At 42.0% G+C, this 22765-nt stretch overlaps 1 protein-coding gene across 3 annotated transcripts in view; it reads left to right on the top strand.

Annotated features, from left to right (window-relative positions):
- METTL25 (methyltransferase like 25) overlaps window positions 1–22765 on the top strand; it is a 100614-nt gene that overhangs the window by 10674 nt on the left and 67175 nt on the right. For 2 of the 3 annotated variants that reach the window (XM_048835676.2, XM_048835678.2), the window contains exons 2-3: window positions 14081–14245; window positions 22630–22730. In XM_048835676.2, the coding sequence (XP_048691633.1) occupies window positions 14081–14245; window positions 22630–22730 (266 nt within the window). The remainder of the gene's footprint in view (window positions 1–14080; window positions 14246–22629; window positions 22731–22765) is intronic. The other variant, XM_048835677.2, reaches the window with a different exon arrangement.

Raw genomic sequence — 22765 nt, 5'->3', positions numbered from 1 at the left:
GCTGGCTAGTAGAGAAATCTCTCTGCAGTTTGAGATTTAATACTCAATCTCTGTCATACTCCCAACAATTGCTGGCCTGTAGCCTTGGTTGTTGACTCCCCCGACCTTTAATCTGGATCTCTTGCTTGACAGATTAGTGAGTTGTCTGTACTGTATTAAACCTAAGGATTTCTATGCAATTTTTATTGCTTTTGGCTATACTTATTTTGTGGATTTGTGTGAATTTAATGGAATTCTGCATTCAGTCCCGGGGAATTGAAAATAAGTTAAATGAATAAACCTTTATTTTAAAAATACATATTTTTATTCAGTAATGTTGATAAGGAAACAAAAAGAATCATGTATAGTTTCACTCCTTGAAACAAACCTAGGGCTGATTTTTTCTGGCCAACAGTGTAGAGAGAAAGTAGAGAGAAATTACTAGCACTGTCGATTAATTGCAGTTAACTCACGATTAACTCAAAAAAATTAATTGCAATTAAAAAAATTAACCGTGATTAATCGCACTGATAAATAATAGAATTATAACTGAAATTTATTAAATATTTTTGGATGTTTTTCTACATTTTAAAATATATTGACTTCAATTACAACACAGAATACAGTGCTCACTTTCTATTATTTTTATTACAAATATTTGCACTGTAAAATGATAAACAAAAGAAATTGTATTTTTCAGTTCGCCTCATAAAAGTACTTTAGTGCAATCTCTTTGTTGTGAAAGTACAACTTACAAATGTAGACTTTTTTTTTTGTTACATATCTGCACTCAAAAACAAAATAAAGAAAAATTTGAGAGCCTACAAGTCCACTCAGTCCTACTTCTTGTTCAGACAATCACTGAGACAAACAAGTTTGTATACATTTGCAGGCGATAATGCTGCCCGCTTCTTATTTACAATGTCACCTGAAAGTGAGAACAGACGTTCACATGGGACTTTTGTAGCTGGCATTGCAAAGTATTTACATGCCAGATATGCTAAACATTCGTATGCCCCTTCATGCTTCGGCCACCATTCCAGGGGACAGGCTTCCATGCTGATGATGCTCATTTAAAAAAATAATGCGTTAATTAAATTTGTGACTGAACTCCTTGGGGGGAGAATTGTATGTCTCCTGCTCTGTTTTACTCACATTCTGCCATATATTTCATGTTATAGCAGTCTCGGATGATGATCCAGCACATATTGTTCATTTTAAGAACACTTTCACTGCAGATTTGACAAAACGCAAAGGTACCAATATGAGATATCTAAAGATAGATTCAACACTTTACCCAAGGTTTAAGTTTGTACCTTCCAAAATCTGAGAGGGACGAGGTGTGGAGAATGCTTTCAGTGTCTTAAAAGAGCAACACTCCCATGCGGAAACTATAGAACCTGAACCACCAAAAAAGAAAATCAATCTTCTGCTGGTGGCATCTGACTCAGATGATGAAAATGAACATGCATTGGATCATTGGTGCATTGGCACCGCACTGTTTTGGATCATTATCGAGCAGAACATATAATCATCATGAATGCATGTCCTCTGGAATAGTGGTTGAAGTATGAAGGCTTATATGAATCTTTAGCACATCTGGCACATAAATATCTTGTGATGCCGGTGCCATGCGAATGCCTTTTCTCACTTTCAGGTGACGTTGTAAACAAGAAGCAGGCAACGTTATCTCCTGCAAATGTAAACAAACTTTTTTGTCTGAGCAATTGGTTGAACATGAAGTAGGACTGAGTGGACTTATAGGCTCTAAAGTTTTACATTCTTTTATTTTTCAATACGTGGGGTTTTTTTTACATAATTCTACATTTGTAAGTTAACTTTCATGATAAAGAGATTGCACTACATTACTTGTAATGGGGGACTTGAAAAATACTATTTCTTTTGTTCTTTTACAGTGCAAATATTTGTAATCAAAAATAAATCTAAAGTACATTTTGCATTCTGTGTTGTAACTGAAATCAATATATTTGGAAATGTTGAAAACATCCAAAAATATTTAAATAAATGGTATTCTATTATTGTTTAACAGTGTGATTAATCATGCAATAAAAATTTTTTAATTGCTTGTCAGCCCTAGAAATTACATTTGTTTTTTTAAAATATAAAAGTGTATTATTTTGTAAAATATGAAATAACTGTTATTGTGCAATTTCACAGTGAAAGTAAATACTGTACTAGTAGATTTATGATGTATTGTGTAGTAGCACTCAGTCCAACACACTGACATAATTTTTCATTTATAGCTGGATCTCTAGTATATTGAACACTACGTTTATGAATGTTTTCATTCTTATCATAGAGGAATAATCAAAATAATCTTTTAAGAGTATCTGTGTGTGTAGTGTTTGATTCCTGGTCATATGAACTGCTTGAGCCAACTTCTGGTGCCACTAATCCGTCTGTGGCATGGCTCAGAAAGGAAGATTCAAGCCTTCTTCATGCCCTTGTCCATCTTCCTTTCATCTTTCTGTGCATCCCTTGAGTACAGATTGCTATTTTGTTCCAGCAGTTACTATAACTACTCCAGTTTTAACAATAATCTTAACTAAATTGGTTTTAAACTAAAGTAAGAATTTACTGACATTTTACAGAACGGAGAGACACCAAACAAAAGGATTGTTAGGTAATACATGGCTGCTCTGGTTGCTGTGCAAAAGTATTTTCATGCTGGGCCTAAAGTTAATTACACAATAGTTTCAGATTTTACATAACATAAATGTATTAGTTCTGCGACAGCTCAAGCTGTGACTGTTTCTCCCAGCACATCTTCCCAGCAGAAATATGTCTGTGCTTAGGTATCCAGCTCCTTTTATAGTTCCCCAAGCTTTGAAGTAAAGGAGTCATCCATTACATTGCAAACAAGCGTTTGATTACTTCACCTCTCTGATATTAGATTGTCCTGTTTTGTTTGATTTGAAGGTATCAGAAGGATTCTTTATTTCCCTTCTGTGATTTCAGAGTGCACAAATCTAATTTCCCCTTCTTCCTGTAAAAAAAACTTGTATTGACTTTTTTTTTTGTAATGAACCTTTGACATTCTTCCTTACATTGTTTCAGTATTTCTGTATGTTCGTGTTCCTGTTTTTTTGTTTCAGACTATATCAGCATCTTGCATAAAGTTTTGTTATTTGCAAATTATTGGATCACTGATTTGCCTCAATAATACAAAACAAGCAAAGTCATGTATGTAATGCAAAAAGCACTCTTTAATTTTGAAGTAGAAAAATAAAGAATGAAAATTATAAGGACAGCTACTGAAACAATTTAAAAGTGGATAGTCTGATTATAGCCTGTCAGAATATTTATTCTTACTAGGGCCACCTATTGCCACCTGTAGTCATGTCTTGGGAGTACCTTGCTCCCCAAGTAAAACTACTGAAATCAATGGGACTGCTTTCAGTGGATCAAATTGTGTCATGACTTGTGCGGTCATGCAAAGAGGTAAGGGGGCTTACAGATTGTGAGTAGCAGTTCAGTAAGGAGAATAGCCTCTGCAGGAATGCTACTTCCTCCCCTTGTACAGGTGAGTGGAGCAGGTGAGTGTGTGCCAGGGGAAGAATGCTGTGTCAGGTATAAACGCTGTGCCAGCATTATCCATGAGATCCCGGGGGAAGCCCTAAGGCAGTTTGAGTTTCAGATTCACAGTCTGCCTTCCAGTAAACTCCAGGAGCAGCACAACTATGTGTTGCCCTAGATTCAAAGCTCATGGCATTTGAGTCCAGAGTAAGGTACGGTTCAGGGTGAGAGAAGAGTAGAAAAATCTGGCCTTTATTAAAAAGATATTTGTCTATTCTAAAATAACAGGATTGTAACAAATAATTGAAGTTTTTCTTTAAAGCTTTTGCCTCTTGAATTTGGTAGATTATTTTAGATTTGTTCAAAATTCTATTTTTTGCCGCTAATGTTGTTACAAAGCAGACTCAAGACTTCTAGGCACATGTGCACCAAACAGTGCACATGTGCTGGCCCTTCTTGTAGTGCTTGTGCTGTTTATTATGCAACTTCTAGTAAAATGATATAGATGTATTTTTTATAATATAACTTTTAGTTATGATAATTAACTTTTATTTAGCGTGTTACATTTTCAAAGTGCTGTAGGATCATTAATTAATGACTGATAGTGGGTGTGGGGAAAATATTTGCATAAAATCTTGAAAATAAACAGGTTTCAGAATAGCAGCCGTGTTAGTCTGTATTCGCAAAAAGAAAAGGAGTACTTGTGGCACCTTAGAGACTAACCAATTTATTTTAACATAAGCTTTCGTGAGCTACAGCTCACTTCATCGGTTGCATAAAGTGGACGCATCCAATGAAGTGAGCTGTAGCTCACGAAAGCTTATGCTCAAATAAATTGGTTAGTCTCTAAGGTGCCACAAGTACTCCTTTTCTTTTTTGAAAATAAACACTTAATCATGGAACTGGTAAGAAAGTTAGATACATCTTTCTGCTTAGCACTTTTGTTTATGTCCCTTTGTAACAAACTTCTCATGAGGAATGCTATTGGAATCTATATATAATTACACACACAACATTAAAGGAAGTTTCGTAAATTTGCAAAGATAAGCACTCAAAAGTTAGAAAATGCCAGAATGAAGGTTGCCTGCGAAACCTTAATATGGCCGTCTTGTGTGTATAAATTATGGTTAAAGTTAAGATTTTGTCATGGTTATTTTTAGTAAAAGGTTGTGGGCACTAAACAAAAATTCACGAGAGCCATGACTGTCTGTGACTTTTACTAAAAATAACCAAGGAGGGAGGGCTGGGGGAGGAGTCGGGGGAGAAATGACAGCTGGAGTTCCATGGGTGGACTGACTGCCTGAGTCCCATTACCACAGGGGTGGGCACAGGCCCAGGGGCATCCACAAGGGGGCACGCAGAGCCATGACGGGGGGCACACAGCTCTGGCCACAGTCAAGGGAGAAGGGGGCACAGCCCCAGCTATAGCCACTGACAGCTGAAGCCAAAGAAGTCATGGAGGTCTAGTAAAGTCACGGAATCCTTGACCACCTTGACTAAATCGTATCCTTAATTTATAGTACAGTCCTTAATTTCATGATCACATATATTTTTTCCCTCAGGACCCCTACCTTATTCAATAGACAGATTATAGTGCTCACTGAATGAGCAGCTATCAATTTTTTGTTTCTCCTTATTGTTTAGTGTGTGGAACCATTCAAACTTTACTTTGCAGACAGAATTATTGATTTCCTCATGGGCTTTTCTTTACTCATCACTATCTCGTATATGAGTTCTTCACAAACAGTTTATATTCCCAATGACTCTGTGAGGTAAAGGGGTTGGCATAGTTCTCGTTTTACAGATGAGGACTTGAGACATAGAGAGATTGAACTCAAACGTTTTGACTACGTTTGGGTGCCCAGTTTGAGACACCTAGAACCTGATTTTTTCAGAGTACTTAGCATAATATAGCACTTTATATATTCAAAGCACAGCTCCCATTAACAGTTATGAATGCTCAGCAGTTCTGCAAATCAGATCCCAAGGTATCAAGTTGAGACCCAGTAAATAAGGAACATATACTAATAACCTGTGAAATTTTTGATTAGGTGACTTGCCTAGCATCACACAGGAACTCTGTGGCAAAGGCAAGGATGAAATCCAGTTCTCTAGGGCAGTATTCAGTGTTTTAACAATGAGGCTGTCCTTTCTTTTCCTGTAGTTCTCATTCTTATTCACTACACACCTTCCAAATTCTGACACAAATGGGGCAGGGATTCTATGGACAGCATTCTCCTTTATTACACTACCTTGATTAAACCCCAAAGCAGGTCCAGCATGTACACTGAATGGGACGGAGTCCGGAGGAAAAATAATATGTATACACAGTGGGATGTGCACAGGCATCCTTAATTCTGGCACTTTCTAACTTTTGAGTGCTTAACTTTGCAACCTTCTAACAGTTCTTTGTGTATAATTTCCTCAGTTTTAATAAAGCAAACTGAGGAAACAGAAATTCCTTCATGTGGCATTATATTGACACCCACATGGTTCGTCAGCAAAGTTGGAACCTTTAGATCTACAGCATGGACCTCTGCCACTTGAGTTAATTGAATAACCGGTAGCAATAGTAAGTTATGGTCTTCTATGTGGACCAGCACTAGAGGGGGATGAGATACGCACTTTGCTAATGGTTTTCACAGATATTTGTTAACAACAGGGAAATGCTGAGGCTCAGGAATCTTGTGTTCCACTCCATGTACTGAAGGGGAGTGTTCCTTAGAGAGCACAGACTCTCCTCCCATTTTCCACCAAGCTTGACCTCTACTGCCCCATCCCCACCAATCTGTCATGCTCCCAATACTGTCTTCCCCACTCTGCTTCCTTGTCCCATGACTGTTGTCTGTGATTCCCCTTGCCCTGTCAGTTCCAGTTCCCCTTGTCTGTTCTGTCTCTCCATTCCAAGGGTCTTTGTCCTGCTAGTCCCAGTTCTCCCACCTTCACCCTGCCCACAGGTGCCGAATCTCCTTGCTCAACTAGTTCCAATCTCCCTACTTCCAACTCCCTGTCACAGTTACTCCCTTCCCCCACCAAGTCCCAGTCTTTCCAGACTCCCTATCCCAGTCTACTCTTCTCCCCCTCCCCCTTTCATCTGGCTTTTGTCCCCTCTAAAGTCAAATCAGATTAGTTCCTACTCCACACTGCCTGGGTGCCAGCAAGGAGTCATTGAGAGCACAAGAGAGAGAGATTCCCTACTGTCAGTTCCAGTGCTTGGCCTCACCCCAGAGCAGCTGAGAGAGGCCTTTACAGAGAAAGTCTTTCTGAGCCTCCATAACACTAGACTGGAGCATGTTGTTGCTCTGTGGGGATGACACATGCACAGTTTGATCATCACTAAGAGCTGTCGGACACTGGAGCATGCACAGTGTAAATGGAATTTTAGGAGATTTTACTGTTAAGCTGCAGGAAATCTCTACTGAGCTTGTGCACATTGCAGTTTTTTTCATAGGTTTGTGACTTGGCACAGGCATATCCCTGACACAAAGGCTATCTAAAATGTGTAGTCCATAATCCAAAGCATGGGTGCTTAATTTAAAGAAAAGGGTTGCCAGAATTTTTTAATATGAGCATATCAATACATTTTGCCCTAGCCCTGTTCTTTGAAATTGCTGCAATTTTTCTGAGCTAAAATGAAAATATATCCAGCTGAGGTAGACACCTGGCACAGAAAATTTCAGCTGAAACGGTTAAAGTTTGGCAAAGTTATAAGGAACTGAAAATAGGGTCTTGTAATGAGAAGCGTCATTCAGCCGTAATATGGTGCTAGCACCCCTGCCTGTTATGCAGTATTTGCACATCCAGCATGAGGTGTGCTAACAACAGTAGGTAGAAAAAATGGCACAGCACCTACATACAGTATGTCTTTCTCTTACAATGGGAAGACTACTGCTGATATCAGAGGGCTTGGATCAGAGCCCAAATGGATTCTTCACATACACCCTTATTGAAAAGGGAGTATATTTGGACTATGATTTGAAGTTCATTCATTTAAGTAGAGAGTTTTGTTATCATTAAAATAAATAAAAGACAATAGCTACTACAAGTTCTAGAGATCCCCTTTCATATTCTCTTTTCTGTTTTTCTCTACATAAATTATCTTGGAAAAATATAGAAAACAGTATGAAATGGACTCTCTAGAGCAGTGGTTCTCAAAGCCGGTCCACCGCTTGTTCAGGGAAAGCTTCTGGCGGGCCGGACCGGTTTGTTTAACTGCTGCGTCCGCAGGTTAGGCCGATCGCATCTCCCACTGGCCACGGTTCGCCTCTCCAGGCCAGTGGGGGTTGCGGGAAGGGCGGCCAGCATGTCCTTTGGCCCGTGCCGCTTCCCGCAGCCCCCATTGGCCTGGAGCGGCGAACCGTGGCCAGTGGGAGCCGCGATCGGCCGAACCTGCGGATGTGGCAGGTAAACAAACCGGTCCGGCCCGGCAGGTGCTTTCCCTGAACAAGCGGCGGACCGGCTTTGAGAAACACTGCTCTAGAGCTTTTAGTAGCTATTTTTTTAATGGTAGTAAAATTCTTTAGGACTTAGATCAATGGTAGCAGACTACTTTTATTTTTAAAATTAGAATTTGAATGGGCATAAATAACTTTTCCTAATGTAAGAGCTGTTCTTTACTGCATAGAAAACCTGAGTGTAACAGCATTCGAATTCTCAATACATTGGCTGATAAAGTCCTGGAGGTGACTTTTTTTAAGGCAAAAGAGGGACAACTCATAGGGCAGATCACTGCAGGCTGATATTCAGAGCCATGATTGTTATATCATGAAGGAAGCTGGTTATTTGTCTTCTTTGCGAGATGTACTGTTTCTAGACATTGACCACTATAAATAACTTTTATAGTTTGTTATTATTATAATTATTTGTATTATCATAGCGCTTAGAAACTCTGGTCATGGACCAGTATCTCATTGTGCTAGGCCATGTGCAAACACAGAACAAAAAGTGAGAGATTGCCTGTCTTCTGTTTCTTGTTTAAATAAAATTTAACTTCTTTTTCTGAAGGTTAATTTGAAGCCTACAGTATTTTCTAATTCAGTGTCAGTTATTACTTATTTTCTAATTCAGTGTCAGTTATTATTTATTTTCTAATTCAGTGTCAGTTATTATTTACAGGTCATGTTTTAAAATCATTTGAAAATTTGCCACCTTTTCAGCCCTCCTCTGAATGAATTAGATGTTGTTAACAAACAGAATGCTTTGTTCAGGTGCACTGACAATTGGGAACCTAAGTTAGAATCATACCTAGAGTTTGGGCTGAATGTATTTCTTACTGGAAATTCAGAGTTATACAGCAGCTGAGAAAGTTTATAAATGTAATGGTTGTAAGTCAGTAAAATTTGTAAATTTAATGATTATATTTCTTCACTGATATAAGATGTCTCTGGGAATTGACTTGGGAAGAAAAATTTAATTAGGGTTCAGAGTTCAGTAATACACAGTGCTGAGAGAGAGAGAGAGGTCATTTACAGCAGGCAAGAGGTTAAACAAGAGAGAAGATTTGACACTTTAGCCAAATTCTGCTGTCTTTGAAGGAGCTCTGCTGAAGTGAGTTGATTTAGCCCAGATTTATATTAGCCCTGGTCTACACTAGGACTTTAGGTCGAATTTAGCAGCGTTAAATCGATGTAAACCTGCCCCGTCCACACGATGAAGCCCTTTAGTTCGACTTAAAGGGGTCTTAAAATCGATTTCCGTACTCCACCCCTGACAAGTGGATTAGCGCTTAAATTGGCCTTGCCGGGTCGAATTTGGGGTACTGTGGACACAATTTGATGGAATTGGTCTCTGGGAGCTATCCCAGAGTGCTCCATTGTGACCACTCTGGACAGCACTCTCAACTCAGATGCACTGGCCAGGTAGACAGGAAAAGAACTGCCAACTTTTGAATCTCATTTCCTGTTTGGCCAGCGTGGCAAGCTGCAGGTGACCATGCAGAGCTCATCAGCAGAGGTGACCATGATGGAGTCCCAGAATCGCAAAAGAGCTCCAGCATGGACTGAACGGGAGGTACGGGATCTGATCGTTGTATGGGGAGAGGAATCCGTGCTTTCAGAACTCCGTTCCAGTTTTCGAAATGCCAAAACCTTTGTCAAAATCTCCCAGGGCATGAAGAACAGAGGCCATAACAGGGATCCGAAGCAGTGCCGCCTGAAACTTAAGGAGCTGAGGCAAGCCTACCAGAAAACCAGAGGGGCGAACGGCCGCTCCAGGTCAGAGCCCCAAACATGCCGCTTCTATGATGAGCTGCATGCCATTTTAGGGGGTTCAGCCACCACTACCCCAGCCGTGTTGTTTGACTCCTTCAATGGAGATGGAGGCATCACGGAAGCAGGTTTTGGGGACGAAGAAGATGATGATGATGAGGTTGGTTGTAGATAGTTCACAGCAAGCAAGCGGAGAAACCGGTTTTCCCGACAGCCAGGAACTGTTTCTCACCCTGGACCTGGAGCCAGTACCCCCCGAACCCACCCAAGGCTGCCTGCTGGACCCGGCAGGCAGATAAGGGACCTCCGGTGAGTGTACCTTTTAAAATACTATACATGGTTTAAAAGCAAGCATGTGAAAGGATTAATTTGCCCTGGCATTCGCGGCTCTCCTGGATGTATTCCCAAAGCCTTTGCAAAAGGTTTCTGGGGAGGGCAGCCTTATTGCGTCCTTCATGGTAGGACACTTTACCACTCCAGGCCAGTAACACGTACTCAGGAATCATTGTACAACAAAGCATTGCAGTGTATGTTTGCTGGCGTTCAAACAACATCCGTTCTTTATCTCTCTGTGTTATCATTCATGGTCTCCTGGTTGAAATAGGGTGCTTTTCTTCAGGGGACATTCAGAGGAGCCCGTTCCTGCTGGGCTGTTTGCCTGCGGCTGAACAGAAATGTTCCCCGCTGTTAGCCATGGGGAGGGGGGAGGGTTGAGGGGGTAGCCACGCGGTGGGGGGAGGCAAAATATGACCTTGTAACGAAAGCACATGTGCTATGTATGTAATGTTAACAGCAAGGTTTACCCTGAAAGACTGTAGCCACTGTTTTATAAAATGTGTCTTTTTAAATACCGCTGTCCCTTTTTTTTCTCCACCAGCTGCATGTGTTTCAATGATCACAGGATCTTCTCCTTCCCAGAGGCTAGTGAATATTAGAAAGAAAAAAAAAACGCACTCGTGATGAAATGTTCTCTGAGCTCATGCTGTCCTCCCACACTGACAGAGCACAGACGAATGCGTGGAGGCAAATAATGTCAGAGTGCAGGAAAGCACAAAATGACCGGGAGGAGAGGTGGTGGGCTGAAGAGAGTAAGTGGTGGGCTGAAGAGAGTAAGTGGCGGGCTGAAGACAGGGCTGAAGCTCAAATGTGGCGGCAGCATGATGAGAGGAGGTAGGATTCAATGCTAAAGCTGCTGGAGGACCAAACCAGTATGCTCCAGTGTATGGTTGAGCTGCAGCAAAGGCAGCTGGAGCACTGACTGCCACTGCAGCCCCTGTGTAACCAACTGCCCTCCTCCCCAAGTTCCATAGCCTCCACACCCAGACGCCCAAAAACGCGGTGGGGGGGGGGGGGCCACCGGCCAACCAGCCACTCCACCACAGAGGATTGCCCAAAAAAAAGAAGGCTGGCATTCAATAAATTTTAAAGTTGTAAACTTTTAAAGTGCTGTGTGGCATTTCCCTTCCCTCCTCCACCACCCCTCCTGGGCTACCTTGGTAGTCATCCCCCTATTTGTGTGTTGAATGAATAACGAATGCATGAATGTGAAGCAACAATGACTTTATTGCCTCTGCAAGCAATGATTAAAGGGAGGAGGGGAGGGTGGTTAGCTTGCAGGGAAGTAGAGTGAACCAAGGGGCGGGGGGGTTTCATCAAGGAAAAACAAAGAGAACTTTCACACCGTAGCCTGGCCAGTCATGAAACTTGTTTTCAAAGCTTCTCTGATGCGTACCGCGCCCTCCTGTGCTCTTCTAACTGCCTTGGTGTCCGGCTGCGTGTAACCAGCAGCCAGACGATTTGCCTCAACCTCCCACCCCGCCATAAACGTCTCCCCCTTACTCTCACAGATATTGTGGAGCACACAGCAAGCAGTAATAACAGTGGGAATATTGGTTTCGCTGAGGTCTAAGCGAGTCAGTAAACTGCGCCAGCGCGCCTTTAAACGTCCAAATGCACATTCTACCACCATTCTGCACTTGCTCAGCCTGTAGTTGAACAGCTCCTGATTACTGTCCAGGCTGCCTGTGTACGGCTTCATGAGCCATGGCATTAAGAGGTAGGCTGGGTCCCCAAGGATTACTATAGGCATTTCAACATCCCCAACAGTTATTTTCTGGTCTGGGAATAAAGTCCCTTCCTGCAGCTTTTGAAACAGACCAGAGTTCCTGAAGATGCGAGCATCATGCACCTTTCCCGGCCATCCCACGTTGATGTTGGTGAAACGTCCCTTGTGATCCACCAGGGCTTGCAGCACTATTGAAAAGTACCCCTTGCGGTTTATGTGGTCGCCGGCTTGGTGCTCCGGTGCCAAGATAGGGATATGGGTTCCGTCTATGGCCCCACCACAGTTAGGGAATCCCATTGCAGCAAAGCCATCCACTATGACCTGCACATTTCCCTGGGTCACTACCCTTGATATCAGCAGATCTTTGATTGCGTGGGCTACTTGCATCACAGCAGCCCCCACAGTAGACTTGCCCACTCCAAATTGATTCCCAACTGACCCGTAGCTGTCTGGCGTTGCAAGCTTCCACAGGGCTATCACCACTCGCTTCTCAACTGTGAGGGCTGCTCTCATCTTGGTATTCATGCGCTTCAGGGCAGGGGAAAGCAAGTCACAAAGTTCCATGAAAGTGCCCTTATGCATGCGAAAGTTTCGCAGCCACTGGGAATCGTCCCAGACCTGCAACACTATGCGGTCCCACCAGTCTGTGCTTGTTTTCCGAGCCCAGAATTGGCGTTCCACAGCATGAACCTGCCCCATTAGCACCAGGATGCATGCATTGGCAGGGCCCATGCTTTCAGAGAAATCTGTGTCCATGTCCTGATCACTCACGTGACCGCGCTGACATCGCCTCCTTGCCTGGTATCGCTCTGCCAGGTTCTGGTGCTGCATATACTGCTGGATAATGCATGTGGTGTTTAATGTGCTCCTAATTGCCAAAGTGAGCTGAGTGGCCTCCATGCTTGCCTTGGTATGGCGTCCGCACAGAAAAAAGGCGTGGAACGATTGTCTGCCGTTGCTCTGACGGAGGGAGGGGCGGCTGACGACATGGCTTACAGGGTTGGCTTCAGGGAGCTAAAATCAACAAAGGGGGTGGCTTTACATCAAGGACTATTTCAGGCAGGACTTCACGGAGGGTTCCAGTAAGAAATGCTGCACCTAAGTTATTGTTCTTTTTGGAACAAGGAGGTTAGTCTGGCCTCTGATTGATACATGGCTAGATTTAGCTTGCTGCACCTTCTCTGTGAGTGACTGCAGTGTGACCTAGAGGAATGAGTCCCCTAGATGGGGGGGAAGCAAATGAGTACAAAACAAATCTGGTCTATTTCTTGTTTTGATCCACTTCATCTATCTGTTACATCTTTGGCTGGCAGCAGACGGTGCAGAAGGACTGCTATCCATCCTCATCTCTTGCCTGCCCGGCAGAAGATGGTACAGTACGACTGCTAGCAATCCGTATCATCTGCCTGCTCGCCATAAGACGGTTCAATAGGACTGACTGCAGGACTAAAGAGAATGACCTGGTCAGGTCACTCCAAATTTAGTCCCTGCGCTCATGTCTGCCCAGACGCTCCTGGCCGACGTGGCCAGGAGCACCTCGGACATGACGATGACGGCTACCAGTCATATTGCACCGTCTGCTGCCAGAAGGCAATGGGTTGCTGCTACTGTGTAGCAATGCAGTACCGCGTCTGCCAGCACCCAGGAGACATAGGGTGACGGTTACCTGAGTGGGTTCCATGCTTGCCGTGGTATGGCGTCTGCACAGGTAACTCAGGAAAAAAGGCGCAAAACGATTGTCTGCCCTTGCTTTCACGGAGGGAGGGAGGGAACGGGGGCCTGACGATATGTGCCCAGAACCACCCGCGACAATGCTTTAGCCCCATCAGGCATTGGGATCTCAACCCAGAATTCCAATCTCCAATTCCGGAGATTGCGGGAACTGTGGGATAGCTACCCACAGTGCAACGCTCCGGAAGTCGACGCTTGCCTCGGTACTGTGGAAGCACTCCGTCGAGTTAATGCACTTAATGCACTTAGAGCATTTTCTGTGGGGACACACACATTCGAATATATAAAACCGATTTCTAAAAAACCAACTTCTATCAATTCGACCTTATTCCGTAGTGTAGACATACCCTTAGTGTAACTGAGTGCAGAATCTGGCCTAAATTCTATAAGGAAAATTTAAATGTGAAGAAGTCCAATGAGTTGTCCAATTCTGAAGGGCAAAATATTAATAATCTTTTGTACTTCTTATTTGTTGTTTATTGTTCTTCATTCAAGAGTAGAAGAGCTTTTTTCATTGTTAATTATTGTTAACATGTAACTTTTCCCTCCACTTTCCACACAGATAACTGCAAGTTTTCCAACGTGTTCTGTGAAAATTCTCTGAAGCTGGTCAACGTGCAGTTCTTTGCCCTTGCTGCTAAATATCATTCCTTGCCAAGCCTTGAAGTGTGTACCCCATTAGAACAGATGCTTGGAGCACTGAGTGGAAAGCAACACGAGAGATGTGGTATATTGGAATTTATTTTATCTTACAAAAATTTTCAGCAGGTGCTGTGATGGCTAAGGTTAGATGAGTCTCTTGCTTTACTACTTAATTTACTTTTATTAGTAGCTACTTACTCCAGTTCACAGATTTATATGAATTTTTCCCTCCTGAAATCTGAATAGAAGGTGTCACTGCACTCCCATGCCTGTAGATGTTTCTAAGACTCAGCCTTAGAAGGGGCTAGCTAGGAAGGCAGACAGAAGGGAATTAGAGGTTTCACAGTAGCAGCCGTGTTAGTCTGTATCTGCAAAAAGAAAAGGAGGACTTGTGGCACCTTAGAGACTAACAGATTTATTTGAGCATAAGCTTTCGTGAGCTTAGACATGGTTCAGTACTTTGGCAAACATCTAGTTCTATTCCCTTATTGTTTCTCCCTGAGGAAAGTAAGTTTTGATTGGTATTTTTACTCTTGTTGGGGACTTCACTAGGATGGCTTTTAGCTATATCACCTCAAGCTGTTATCTCGTCTCCTATCTGAAGCATCAGACAAGGGCTTTGAATTTTCATCAGATCAGTAGGATTCCGCATGGTTACAAGGATTCATTCATCTTAGCAGATACTAATGGGTCTAGGTCTCTATTCAGATAAGAGACCTCTACAGAAAACCCAGAAGGTGCAGACAATTGTGCATGTGAACTGCTTTTGGGGGGCTGGAACTGTGTCCTCTTATGTGTTTGTACAGCCCCTACTGTAGTAGGGCCTTATGAGAATAAAAACAAAAGCATTTAGTGATTTAATATCCCTTTATAGCATGCCCAGTAGGCACCTGCTAAGACTTTTTAGCACTCCTTAATATAATCTTGCTTATTTTGGAACTTCATATATAGTGTGGGGAAAATTGCACATTCTCCTTGCCTTCACTGACAAACCTGGAGCCACTATAACAATGTACATGAGAAAGAATGTAAGTGTCTGTTGGACTGTCTCCCTTGATTAACTGAGCCCATGCTGAACACTCAACCACGTATTCCTGTGGCAAAGAAACTTTTACTTTAAAATTTCATTTGAGCATGTATGTTCTGAGGCATTCTGCTCAACTACTTTTTGATGGTCCAGGAGCATCAGACATATAGGAACAGTCTATACCTACAAACAAAATATGTGCTTAATGTTAAGGGTCTGAGTAGTCAGACTGGTTTTCACGTAACTACTACTACATCCTTAAAGTTAGGCACATGCTTAAGTGTATCAGGGCTTAACATAACTTGAAAACATGGTATTACTCTTGTGCTCAGAGTTAAGCACGTGGTTAAGTGCATTGCTGGATTGGACAGGATTGACAGAATTGACACCGCAAAAGGAACTGATCTTCCTTATTCCTCATCTCTCTACTTGGGCTAGAGTCTGATCTCAAGTGCGCTGGTATAAGTCTAGAGTCTGTCCACTAACTGCAGTTATTTATATTGAATTAAAGCGGCGTGAAAGGTGAATTCTTTGCGCTGGAGTTACTCCAGATTTATCTTGGTTTAACAGATCAGAAATTGTCCTCTATTCTTTACTTGCCTTTCATCGCAATCATTTTCAAGTGTATGCCACGCGTCGCCTGGGGAAGTGCATCGGCTGCCACTGGGAGTGGTGCCAGGAGCTGGGAGTCCTGGTGCCGGAGATCAGGTCCGACGACAACACCATCGTCACCCCGAGTGCCAGAGGCATGCTGGAGAGGACCCTGAAGGCAGCCATCCACTCACTGTACATGGAAACCCTGAAGCATAAATCGGACCAGGGTAAAGCCTTCGAACTGACCAGCAAGTGGGACGCCAGCAACCACTTCCTCACCGGGGGCAGCTTCACCCGTTTCGCTGACTGGCAGTTCATCCACTGTGCCCGGCTCGATTGTGTCCCACTCAATGGAGCCGTCCGCCACGGAAACCGAGACAAGCGTTGCAGGAAGTGCGGCTACTCCAACAAGACCCTGCCCCATGTCCTGTGCAGCTGCAAGCCCTACTCCAGAGTCTGGCAGCTGCACCACAATGCCATCCAGAACCGCCTGGTGAAAGCCATCGCACCACGCCTGGGGGAGGTCGCCGTGAACTGCGCCATCCCCGGTACTGACAGCCAGTTGCGACCTGACGTGGTAGTCACCGACGAGGCCCAGAAAAAGATCGTCCTCATCGACGTCACAGTCTCCTTTGAGAACAGGACCCCGGCCTCCCGCGAAGCCTGAGCTCATGAACTGGAAAAATACACCCCCCTGTCCGACACCCTGAGAGAGAAGGGCTACGAGGTGCAGATGGATGCCCTGATCGTCGGAGCCCTGGGCACCTGGGACCCCTGCAACGAGTGTGTGTTGTGGACCTGTGGGATCAGTTGACGCTACGTATGGCTCATGCGGCCCCTCATGGTCTCGGACACCATCCGATGGTCCAGGGACATCTACGTCGAACACATCACCGGCCACTGACAGTACCAGGAGGTGTGAGCCGGAACGACATCTTGCATCAACTATGAGAAAGGGATCGAGAGACTTTTTCCATTGGACCATATGAACTGGAACCATAAACTCACTGAACATTAAATCTCACCAAATGCGGGTAAATCCATCCTCATCATCGTATCCATTCATTATACTCCACATGTGAACATAGCCATTATATGAACAACATACCCTCATGTCTCAATGTCTGTACTTTGACCCGTTAACCTTTTACCCCCAATCGGGGATATTACAGATTATGTATTCCTTATGCCATCAGATTGTAAACCGAACTTCGTACCCCTTGGTAATCTGTATTTTATTTCCTGATAACCAGAAACTTCTACGCTTAAACTCTGTACCATTTTTTTTAATTTTAACATCATCTTAATAAAATTATTAAATCCATTCCCTCCCTAAGGCTCACAATCTTGGCATTGTCTTTGACACTTCTCATTAACTGCTCACATCCAGGCGCTCAGTGCTCTCCTACCTTTGTTTTCTAATCTTCTTCACTCTGTACATTGTATTTAAACTCTAAAATTGCTTCTTCTTCACCATCCTAATAATGGGGGTTGGCCATTTATTCCATTTACTGCTGTAATTTTTTTCGTCCAAATTCCTTGTCTTTCATCTCTCCAGACTATCCAAAATGTTACAGCTAAAATCATCTTCCTCTTCTGGTGCTATGAACGTGTCAGTCCCCTCCCTGAGTACCTTCACTGGCTTCTCTTCCTCCTTGCATCCAACTGAAGCCTTTTATCCTTGTCTTTATGGTTATATATGTGCAGCTCTTTTTCTGCTTGCATCTTGGCTCTTTTTTCCTTTTCCATGCTGTCATGAATATAAAGGGAAGGGTAAACACCTTTAAAATCCCTCCTGGCCAGAGGAAAAACCCTTTCACCTGTAGAGGGTTAAGAAGCTAGGATAACCTCGCTGGCACCTGACCAAAATGACCAACGAGAAGACAAGATACTTTCAAAAGCTGGGGGAGGGGGGTAGGGAAAAACAAAGTCTCTCTCTCTCTCTCCTTCTCTCTTTCTCTCTCTGTCTGTGTGATGCTTTTGCCAGGGACAGAACAGGAATGGAGTCTTAGAACTTAGTAAGTAATCTAGCTAGAGATGCATTAGGTTCTGATTTCTTTAAATGGCTGAGAAAATAAGCTGTGCTGGAGGGAATGGATATTCCTGTTTTTGTGTCTTTTTGTAACTTAAGGTTTTGCCTAGAGGGATTCTCTATGTTTTGAATCTAATTATCCTGTAAGGTATTTACCATCCTGATTTTACAGAGGTGATTCTTTTTACTTCTATTAAAATTCTTCTTTTAAGAAACTGAAAGCTTTTTCATTGTTCTTAAGATCCCAGGGTTTGGGTCTGTGGTCACCTATGCAAATTGGTGAGGATTTTTATCAAACCTTCCCAGAAAGTGGGGGTAACGTTTGGGAGGATTTTGGGGGGGAAAGACGTTTCCAAACGGACTCTTTCCTAATAATAATAATACCGGTTAGACGTTTGGTAGTGGCAGTGATAAAGTCCAAGGGCAAAAGGTAAAATAGTTTGTACCTTGGGGAAGTTTTAACCTAAGCTGGTAAAAGTAAGCTTAGGAGGTTTTCATGCAGGTCCCCACATCTGTACCCTAGAGTTCAGAGTGGGGAAGGAACCTTGACACATGCTCTCTCAGGCCCTGCAATATGCTCAATTCTTTCTAATTAATGTTTTTTTCTCCTGCTTCTCCCATTCTTGACTTTGTACCCTTTTTTGCTGCTGTCCCCAGCATTTGGACCAGCTTGCCAGTCCTCCTGACCCATATATCAAGCATCTTTCTTCCTTATGTCTGTACAGAGCTAAACATCTACATTAAAGGATAGAATAATAATTGTTTAATAATTGTTTTCTATACACTATGAATGAGCTCTGTGATTGTAATATAGTAATTGTAATCCTGTTCTTTATTATACTATAGGAAATATTACAAATATTTCATGTATTGAACTGTTTTACTATAATTGGAGCCCTTTGTATAGTGTTGCCAACAAGTCAGTGAAGACCCCTTAATCTAAATGAATTACCTGTCATCTGGTTGAGACAAAGTACCAAGCTACAGATTTGTAATATGGGACTTTTTCTTGTGAAAACTGAGATCTTTAATCTTCTTTTAGACTTTCCTGGACTTATTCCTGTATTTCAGAAAAGATGCACATTTGCTATCCTATGGGAAATGTTCAGAAACAAATTAGAATCTTTAAAGAGGGCCTTACATACAAAGAAAAAATGTCAATTATATTATGTAAAATTATTCTTCAGCATAATTCCATTTATTGTTCCAATGTCTTTTGTAATGTTCCTTGTCATGAGAAAAAGATGTTTGAGAGACAGAAACACCTCCAGAGTTCTCTAACCTGTGAAATAATTTTAAAACCTTGTAATATGGATACACATAATAGTAACAACTTTTAGGGTGGGTTGTTTGAAAAGGAGCACACCAGGTCATTAAAGTGCTTTTGAAAATCCAATCCTTAAATCTTTAATAGGGCTTAAAAGCTATATTGGGGACAGGGCCATTTGGAGTGCAATTCTGAATCCAGGTCTTAGCATGGTTCTCCGTTGCTTCCTGGCATAGCTTATTGTGGGCCATATCAGATCTCCAGCTTCCTTGACCTCAGGGTGTGGAATGTAAAAGATCCTGGTCCAGAGGAGGGGATTTGGAACAGGAGAATTCCTCTTGGTAGGAGATTAGGGTCTGAATGTAGGAAGGGCAGCATGCTGGAGAAATGGACCCAGAGATGTCATTTTACCCTCCACAAATTAATGCTGCCCTAGTCAATATAAATTTACCCACCTTTCCCCTCCATGCATCTCCACAAAACCCTTCTTTAGCAGAGGTTCTGGTTCATCAGCCAGTACAGCAGGGAATTCCATCATCAACCTGACTCCTGCAGAAGCTGTGCTGACCAAGAGGAGAAGCTGGTATACAGGAACATGGCCTCTGTGTAGATGGACGTAGCCTGTGTGGATCCTGAAGTTCGTTTAGGAATATAGACAACTGCTGGTTTCAAGGGTCAAACCCTCTGCATTTTCCACAGGAGGTGAGGGTGCACAAATCCTGCTCTCTATCAGAACACTGCCTAGGAAACTCTTCAAGGAGAACTTCACAAAATGTCCTGTCTTCAACATGCAATTCAGTTGACCAATATGTGGGATAATATATGTCTGTTAATTACTGAGGTAGGAGTTGTAGATGTATATTGCATCGTACAATTAATGTCGTTTTCCAAACCAATAACAGCTCCTTACACCCAAAGAGTTTACAGTCTAGAGGTACAGCAGATACATTTCAGTACAAAATAAGACAAATCACACTTAGGTTGTTGTTAGCATGTTGTAGGAAGAATGTTTCAGAGAATAAATGAGTCTTAGCTTTTTTCAGGAAGAGGGTTCTTTGTTTCTAAAATTACTAATTTTTGCTTGAGTCAGCTATTCACATTTTAAAGAGAGACTAAAAGCATAGCCACTTAAATTAGGTGAGTAATTATGAGCAAGATCTTGAGGGAACAACAGCACAGTGCATTGCAAAAGTGTTTTAAAGAAAGACTTTTATTTTTTAAACTGGAAAATTCTCTGCAGATTTCCTCAAACTTTGCAGTTTTCCCCTGCAGTATTCCACTGGCTCTATCTGTATGTTTTTTCATTAGACTGCAGTATATCAGTTATTATAACAGCATGTTTGAAAAGTGGAAAAAGTCCTTCAGTCACTAAAAATCCTTACAAAAACCCAATATTTAAACTAATAATTTTACATTTTCCACGTTTTCCCCTATGTTCTGGGTCATATGCTGATGAGTAAGCACAGTGGACAGACTGGAAAAAGTGGGAAGAATGAACATAAAGACATTTATGGACCATTAGTAACTATGATGATAAGCACTTTTTACATGCAGGTAAATGTGTAGGTAGAAAAAGACATTAATTTTGAGTTGGAACCTCAGCTGGTGTAAATCAGCCTACCTGCAGGATTTGTCTCTTTGCTTTCAAAAGTACTTCAATTCAGTTTAAGCATTGGGATCTCAGACTCTGCTCACTTAATATTTTAAATGCCCCCATCTGGGCTTTGACATTTATACTGAAGTGCATGGGGTAGTATATGGTGTATATTTCATAACAATATTGCTGGTTTTGGAGCAAGATTTGCCCAATATTTCGCTTATTTGGGAAAAACTTAAATTTTTGTCAACAAAGGATTTTATCTGAACAGGGAAATAGAATATATATTATTTGGGGAAAGTTGTCTTTGAAATGGAAAAAAGTTCTAAAAATCACAGAAATGAAGATCCTGATACTTTGGTATCTGTGATCCTCTGCTGCCCCCCTCCCACTTCAGATCCTAACCTGTCTGAAGATGTAGAAAAGCTGCAAGATCTCATCTCTCAGCATAAGATTACGTCAGCACCATGCTCGTGTGGGGGAAGAACCCTAAAGTTCTCAATTGGAATGGTTACAATTTTGGGTTTTTTAGGAGAATCTGGGCCGTAACAAGTATTTTTACATTTAATGAGAACCTTCAGAAGTCCTCAATAAAACAGTAAAAATGAAATGACAAACATTGGTTTCTCCCATATGCTTTTGTTTGTTAATTTTAAAGTTTATGATTTTCTTTTGTTTGTTCATAGATTCTATATTAGATTCAAAGTATTGTCATAATAGTTTGTTATACAGAACCAGATGTTTTAAAAATGCAGAGATCCTATGGATCTTGGAGAAAGTGGGGAAAACTCTAGGATTCTCATGAACTCAGTTCAACCTTTTATAAATAAGTAATGCATTGGGCATTGTTCCCAGCATGATGTGATTAAGGAATGAACGTAGTTATTGTCTGATTATCAGTTTCTGGACAAATTAAGACAGTAATGCAGGAAATGCAGGAAAGAGGAAGGTGTATTAATCTGACTAGTTATGCAGAAAAGTGTCTCTAACTGTCCTATGTTTTGTTTTCTGTTCTGTAAGTGTGCTCTCAGGGTTCAGTTCTGCATATCTTACTTCACAAGTATTTTATATCTCTGTATGTGTGACTCCACACAGACAAGTATCCCGGCCCCGCCCCCGCCGGTGGGCCTGCAGGTATCATTTTTTCCCCTCTATACACACAGCTATCTCCTGCAAAGTCTCTTAGTCCTTGGGTCTGGGCAAGCAGGGATAAGCAGGTGTTGTATGCCTGCTATTTATCCCATCCCCCAAGCAAATGGTCAGGGAGTGGGCCTTGGCTCTGTCCCCTCAGGACAGCTGAGCCAGTGTGAGGGTAGTACTCTGTTGGTAAGGATCAGTAGTGGATTATTACCCCTTGCAACAAATGGGGAGCAGGTAAAGAATTGTGCTTCTCTTGCCTCCATTTCCTCGGTATAACTGATAATGGCTTGAAGTGTGTCTATTGTGAGATGATCGGCAAACAAGCGGAATTAATAGAGTGATCATCATTTTAAAGTGCCAGAATCAGCAAACTGTGCTGTGAGAATGTTTCCCAACACTGCCTTTATGTTTCCTCTGAGTATAGGTAAATGTAGTTGTAGTAAAGTACATGAAAAAGAGCTAAACTAAATTCCTGTGGGGAGGAAGGAATAAGAGATCACATTTCATAGTAGCAATTTTTTGTCATACTAGATATTTTATTCTGTGTTTTGTTAGTATTGCTTACAATATTACCGGTATTGCTCTGATGTTGTTCAGTTTCACTAAATCATCTCTGATTCAGAAGTATAATCATAAGAGCATTCTTACAACTTCTCAGTGAAAACAAAACTGCTGCAGTCCAAAACCACCGATATATTCAGATATGAACTTTTTAAAAATATATATTTATGGATAGATGTTGACTCATCTGAGGACTATGAAGGCCAGACAGTCTGAATTGTATTAATATTTCTGTTTTTCTGATCTCTCAGAAATCAAAACAGATGAGTTTATGAATAATAAGAAATCTCATGAAGTGCAGAAAATGTCAGAATTGATAGACAGCATTGCAAATTTTTGTGGTATAAAGCAGGTAAGAATGTACTTTTCAGTGTGTATTACCATATA

The sequence above is a fragment of the Caretta caretta genome, chromosome 1 (assembly GCF_965140235.1).
Source record: "Caretta caretta isolate rCarCar2 chromosome 1, rCarCar1.hap1, whole genome shotgun sequence".
Lineage (NCBI taxonomy): Eukaryota > Metazoa > Chordata > Testudines > Cheloniidae > Caretta > Caretta caretta.
Note: the sequence above shows the minus strand (reverse complement) of the source record. Positions and strands in the feature narration are given on the sequence as shown.